Here is a 6,886-nt window from a genome sequence, read left to right as displayed (position 1 = left end):
AATGCTTCATTTCGAGTTGTAGGCGGTTTGAATGCTTTAAATGAATATCCCACTGTCTACAGATGCTTAATTGTTCATTGGGACATGCTTCAGACACAGAATTGTATGCTTCAGCACACATTTAGACACGGGATCAAAACAATGTTCAAAAGGTTCCTCTCTTGAATAAATGCATTTGCTTGGATGAGTGTGTGACTGATGATGTTGGCTTGCTACAGAGAGCAATAGCCCATCAGCTCATACAGGCCCTCACGGAGAAGACATGGCTGTCCAAATAGAGAAAACACAAAGGAATACTTCCAAGTGCCGTAAAATATATTACACTTATAAAACATTTGAAAATCATCAAAGTCTGGCAGTTGTAAGCAGTAGAGTAATTGCCTTTGGGTAAAAGTAGTACAATAAATATGTTGTAGTTTAACTCATCTCATGTACCTTCACAGCCGAAATCTGTGCCATTCTAGATAAACTATATTACAGCTTGTGAAGCATTTTCCTTGTATACTCGATTCTGATTGGTAAATTACGACATTCAGTGGTCTGTTATCTCTGTATAGCGGACCCCTGCTATTAATAACAGACCGTTACTATGGAAGCTATTTACAACCGTGGATTTCTAAGTAGCTTTGTAATAAGTGGGATAATGTAGGGCAAGCTGGTGATTTAAAAAACACAAAACCTTTCTGGGGTTTATCTTACTATAATGACTGGCTCGTTTTACATTATCCCTTACATAAATCATTACAAAGTGGACTAGGGCCGCATGCAATCTTCATCTGACGAACCCATGGTGATGACGATGAAGATGACGACGTTGACTACTTCCTCAGACCAGAGCGAGCCAGTGCAGAGGTGAGATGCAGAGGCTCATTACCATGCAGGGGGCAGTGACTATGCTGATCAAGTCAGATGTACTTTTGTGCACGGTTGGTTTCTGCATATAACACACGTCTTAAGGGGAGAATGAGGATGCAGTTCAATTCATTAACCTATTTTTTAAACGCTAGGCAACTCTTCTAAACCCTGTGGTAGATACATGCATATTCCTAATAGAAATGTGCGAGCGACCAATTGCGCTAATAACTAAATATTTTACCCTCCCCCTCCCTCCCTTTAATGGACCAAGTGGTTTCTAACGGTTTTATCCTTGTTATTCTCATGAGATTGGCTATCCACCGGGTGCCATGGAAAAGGTCTGCTGGAGAAAATGTCAGCTGCGATGTTTGCAATGTAAAGGGGCTGGGTTTATAACATGGATGCTTGAGAAGGGTCCTCAGAGCGCCCCTCCCTGGTTGTTTCGGCCAGGCGGATTCGCTCAACCGCCGTCCAACCTTACCAGGGAAATGAAAAAAAAAGGAAATGTGGAAAGGCAGTGAAACCTTTTGTGGACTGGTCTGGTCGTGACATCATAATTTTGATGTTCCCGGTTTCCGAAAGAGAGTTAGTGCATACTCCATGTAGGACATCATATGGGTACGCACGTTTAGTTCCTTGTGTTTGAGTGGGTTAGGTCCTGCTGGTAGTTTTGGGGGGCTGATGGGTGAAGGGGGGAGGCGTGGTGTCGGCTAGCCTGATCTAGAATGTTCCTTTATCATTATCGGTGATCACTAGCAGTATGTGTGTTACTGCTTGTATTATGAACATCATTTACATACTTAGAGTGTGCTGTGTGTCTGTGTGTGTGTGTGCGTGTGTGTGCGTGTGTGTGCATGTGTGTGTAAGAGGATGCAACTACAGTTTAAGAGTGTGTTGGGCAGTGGATCTGTGTGGCAGTTTGTCTGTGTGTATTTACATTTGAGGAGGATGTTAGAAGTGTGATTGTGTGTGTATGTGTGTTTAGTTTGTGTGTGTATGTGTGTGTTTGGGTGAAGTGTGTATGTGGTGCTGGTGAAGGGAGGGTGGGGGGGGGGGGGGGTTGGGAGTCAATCTGTGGCAGTTAAAGTTCATTCATTGCAGGAGTCTGGCCTCTCCTCATTGGCTACGGGTGACTCTTGTGGGCGGTGCTTACACTGAGCCAGTGAGTGGCGCGTGGCCGACCTGGAGGGGCGAGCCAGACAAGTAGACAGAGACTGGGCCGCACAGTCACAGGGGGCTTCCTGAAACACAGATAGGGGTACACCACTGAATACATACCTCTGTATGGAAAACGCTGCTGTCCAGATTAAGGATAAAAAAATATTAACATTAGAGAAATTAATTAAGTCTACATCATGATTTCTCTGTGCTTCAAGATGCTGTAGGTAGGATTTAAGAGCTATGATTCGAGTGCAATCTGTCATAGCGATCCGTCAGCTGTCAGTGAGTAAAATGCTCTGTTAGAGTATCTGAGAATATCTGCCCCTGTGATGGACAATCAGATATTTGTCTAATACCCTCTCCCGACTCATTTCTGACTATCCAGGGCTCCCTTCTCCTGATAGGTGCAGGGAATCCGTCTGGCCTGTCACTGACATGCACAAACATGGCGTGACCCTAGCTCCACCATAGGGGCGTCTTTGGGTCGTTCGTTTCGCCAGCCCTCCCTCTCTTCTGCTCTTTTTCCCCGGTCCCCTCTCTCCAACACCACCTGCATGATCTTTACCATCCACTTCATCAGCTCAAAGCGGCCACGCCTCACCTCGGTCCCGGACGCTGCGCCCGGCGCCACGCAGGGCGTCTCGGCGTGCCTCATGAACCTCTTGTTGACGATGCGGGTGACGTTGTCGCTGGCCGCCGCCCCCCCTACCCCGGACATCACGCACTCCGGCTTGGGCTCGTCCACTCCACGCAGGGTGTCTCTGACCAATCTCTCCCCAGACACGGAGGACCCTGCCTGGCCACGGCCGACGCCGCCGCCGCAGACGTCCCGGAGGAACTCCTGGACCAGGCCCCCGTAGCGGGGGCCGGGCTCGGTGGGGCAGGGCGGAGGCCCCGAAGGCCGCCCGGCAGCCAGGGGATGCCTGCCGGACGTACCGCCCCCTGGTGGGAATAAAAGAGCTCGGTTTACGGTGAATAAGCGCGCACAGAAATCATCAAATACAGATGTGGTGTAGAGCTGGCCTTGAACGGAATGTCCTTTCAAATGAAATTAAACATTTGATTGACATAAATCAACCATCCACTGGATGATTTTTTTCTCTTTTTAATGAATAAGAGCCCATGTTTGAGCTACTCCTGGCACATTTAGGGGGGGGGGGGGGGGGGGGGAGTGTAGCCAGAATGTTTGATTGACGTAACCCGGTAACCCAAAACGGTCCGCCACAGGTGTCTCATAAAACAGCACGCGTTCAACCCACGGAGGGCAATGTGAGTCCATATTTACGTTTGATTCTATCTTTTCGAAAACATCGTGCGTTGAAGCGAAGATTTGGGACCGGGTTCAATTCTACCAGGTAAAACACGTTTTCACGGGTTCGACTGTCCGTAAACACTTTTAGATCACAACGTTAAAAGGCCCAAAAAGGTACAAACCGAGACGCCAAAAGCATTCCCTAACAGAGTCACCGTGCACCCCCCCGTCCGTGTACCTGCAGCGTCCCCTCTCCCCAGGGACTCCATGCTGCCCGAGTGCTCCACCACGCTGAAGAGGCTGGACAGCCCGTCGTTCAGCCCGCTCAGCACAGGGCTGTCCCGGGTGGTGGTGGAGCGGGCCCAGGCGGATCCCCCACCTCCCAGGGGCCTCTGCTGCAGGCTCCACAGGCAGCGGTCTCGGGAGGGGCCCCCGTCCGACAGTCTGGGGGTGGAGCCTGAAAGGCCGGCAGAGACACGCCAGTCAAACGCTGGATCTTTTGAGTCCACCTCTATTTTGAGCGAAGCTGAAAAACGTTGCAGTGTGTAAGTGTCAGGGTCAGGAAGGGACAGGGGCTTGGGGGGTTTTGACCCTGAGCAAAAGAACGATTGCCATTGTAATCGAGATGACGGAGGCTTTTACAGGCACCCATCAAATAAAGAGCTCTGTATCATTTTCTGTGCTTGCAAAGCGGGGCATATTTTGTCATGCAACATAGAAAGAGAAAATAAGGGTCTTCTCAACAGTTCATAAAATTACCCTGGAACTGAACTAAAAGGCCTCCAAAACATTTTTTTTTAGGCAAAATTGTATTTATCTCCCACCCAAATATGTACACATTTTAGCTTTCTTATGTATTTTTTATACGTGACATGGTTTACATCCACGTCCACCAAACCAAATCAGATCTCTCCTCTACCTAGACGCTGTGTGCTAACACGATTGGGACTACACGGGGCCCCTACAAGCTGTTCACACGGCGCGTTCGGGCCCCTCACCGGTGGACACGCGGCGCTGCAGTTTTGGCGAGCCGTATTTTGGTGAGCAGCAAGGCCGGTCCACGCGGCTGTGGACCTTGTCCAGGGACGTGGAGATCTGCCGGGTGCGGGCGGACGCCAGAGAGGACACGGCGGTGGAGGGCGAGTGGCGCGGGGACCAGGCCTTGGAGTGCAGCCCCTGGGGGCCCCTGGGGGCCGACACCACGCTGTCGGTCTGGAGCCCCACGCTGGTGCACTGCGTGGCCGTCTGCGTGGAGCGCGTGGCCATGCCGGCGGCCATCTGGTGTTGGGGTGGACGGACGGACGGATCGGGAGAGAGGGAGGACAGAGGGACAAGAGAGGAATTTAGAAGAACAAAATAATCAATTAAGAAAACTAATCAAACGGATGATTCAAGATCATAGCACAATTCTTAGCCTCACCGATTAAAACGATTCTACCATAGAAGAAGTGTTGAACCAACGTTATTGATGCTAATAACCGGTGATAGTCACCTGACTGCCTGCTTCCTTGGGGGACTTCCTCTCCAGAGAAGACGAGCGGATGGCCTGTCGGACGCAGTTGGTCATCTCCTTCATGTCGTCGCTCAGGTTCACCGAGATGTCCCCCAGGTCCAGGCCCCGGAACGAGGAGGACGAGGGGGACGAGGCAGAGGGGGAAGGCGAGGGAGAGTCCATGGCCCCGTCAGCCGCAGCCCCGTCGCCGTTGACCGCTGAGGGGCTGACCAGCAGGGCCCCCCGGGGGGTGGACAGGGAGCTCAGCCACTGCTCGTAAGAGGAGGAGGAGGAGGAGGAGGAGGAGGAGGAGGGCCGCTTTAGGACCAGGACGGGGCCGGACTCCAGGGGCCCGCTGCGGGGCCCCGTGCCGCCCGCCTGGTGCCGTGCAAGGTGCTCCATGCGCCGGGCGGCGGGTGGGCTGTAGTAGATCCGGATCCCGGTGCGGTCCGGAGCCGTGAAGCTCTTGCGGGCCGACTCCGGGTCCAGCTGGGCCTCCGGGCCGGCGGGGCCGTCCCAGGTCTTACAGCCGTCCGCCACCGCCGGCGTCTGAGCGGGAGGAGCGGGATAACGCTGGCGTTCAAAGCGGCACTGTTCTACTGTTTTACTCGTACGCTACTATTTATCACGTGGTACTATTACCAAACAGCAGAGGATTCATAATAATGGATAAATACGATGACAGATATCCTATCAATACCCCCCCCCCCCCCCCCACAGACGTATCAGTGTAATCAAAGCACCTCATTGGTCAGGTAGCTCCAGTTCTTCCCGGTGATGTCACCAAACTCCGAGCAGAACAGGAAAGAGGGCGGGGCCTTGGACAGGCTCCACTCTTCTTGAGTGGCGAGTCCATTGAGTTCTGGGTTCTGTAGTTCTGACATGGATTTGGCTCTATCAAAAGAGAATGTTAGAATTGAACAAAGTTATTACTGTGCTGTATCACTGTGATCATTAGAACTGTAATGACATAGTAACTATTGTGGAATTTAAATAAGCACTGGGATACACGGCGTCGAATTAACTTTTCGCACTACCACTAATACACAAAACAATAACCTCGAATTTACGATCCCTATGGCTGCCCTCCAGCTGGATCATCAGGTTGTGCAGCACTAATTTGTCCCGCAGCGACTCTCATTTTGATTGTGTGGTTGAATTATTCTCAGCCTTACTTGCAAGTGGCTTCGGCTAAAAACGCAGTCTGCTATAAACGACTGAATGTTAACCCTCCATCCTCATAAGCAGGGTGGCACCAGAGTGAGGCTCACCTCAGTGGGCTTGGCCCGTTGGGGGCGCTGTCCGTCGGGCCGGCCTCATCACAGCTGCCCTCGGCCTTCGACTGGAACCACAAGACACGCAGACACAAGGACGGAACATGAACGTTGTTTCCACTGAGATGCAGTTCGTCTGCATTCAACCTTAAGCTGCAGTCAGTTCTTTTTTGCTCGCCCCACCTGCTTTGTTTTGATTCAATGTTGTTTTGATTGAGTCTCATTGCATTCGGATCCACAGCGATGGCCGGCTGTCGTTTGAATGCATGAGAACTATGAAACTCAATTGAAACACAAAGGACTCCAAACAAAGTGGGGCGTGCTTCGAATGGGCTGATTGCAGTTTTAAGGCACCGTTGCATGCACTGTTGGCTAAATGTGGCTCATCTGTGTCTATATACACATGGAGGCAAACACAGACACAAACACAAACACACACATAATCCTTCCCAATAACAGTGCCCAGTATAGAGGAAGCCTCAAAAGGTTTCATGTGGGCAGACAGAAGCAGACAGTAGCAGAAGCTGAGGTAATTACAGTACAACACCCTGATTTCAGTGGGACAGAGTCACACATTACGCAACAGACTGGAGGGGGGGATGGGAGGGGGAACAGCGACATGGAAAGAAGAAAATAAAACAGAACAGCTCTGACAAAAAGACTAATAGTGTGGCCAAAAACCCAAATGTGCTGACACAAGTTCAACTGAGGTGAAGGGAGAGCTGAGCTATAAAGACAAAGGCATACTCACACAAACTGACACACGTGCACGCACGCATGCACGCACACACTCCAGGTGGCTTATGTGTGCTGACAGAGGTTCTGCAAACGCAGACATGTCAATCTTCCACC

General features: G+C 51.1%; 1 protein-coding gene across 2 annotated transcripts in view; it reads right to left on the bottom strand.

The window, feature by feature from the left end:
• Nucleotides 1-1,131: 1,131 nt before the first annotated feature.
• Nucleotides 1,132-6,886, bottom strand: part of mtcl2 (microtubule crosslinking factor 2) — a 44,186-nt gene continuing 38,431 nt past the window's right edge. The window contains exons 18-24 of one of the 2 annotated variants that reach the window (XM_079737553.1): nt 6,032-6,102; nt 5,504-5,654; nt 4,761-5,309; nt 4,267-4,546; nt 3,507-3,794; nt 2,618-2,958; nt 1,132-2,096 (exon numbers count right to left, since the gene is read on the bottom strand). In XM_079737553.1, the coding sequence (XP_079593679.1) occupies nt 1,944-2,096; nt 2,618-2,958; nt 3,507-3,794; nt 4,267-4,546; nt 4,761-5,309; nt 5,504-5,654; nt 6,032-6,102 (1,833 nt within the window). In that variant the 3' untranslated portion in view covers nt 1,132-1,943. The remainder of the gene's footprint in view (nt 2,097-2,617; nt 2,959-3,506; nt 3,795-4,266; nt 4,547-4,760; nt 5,310-5,503; nt 5,655-6,031; nt 6,103-6,886) is intronic. The other variant, XM_079737554.1, reaches the window with a different exon arrangement.

Source organism: Pollachius pollachius (genome assembly GCF_949987615.1).
Source record: "Pollachius pollachius genome assembly, chromosome: 6".
NCBI classification, from domain to species: Eukaryota; Metazoa; Chordata; class Actinopteri; order Gadiformes; family Gadidae; genus Pollachius; species Pollachius pollachius.
This window is presented reverse-complemented; position numbering and strand designations above follow the sequence as displayed.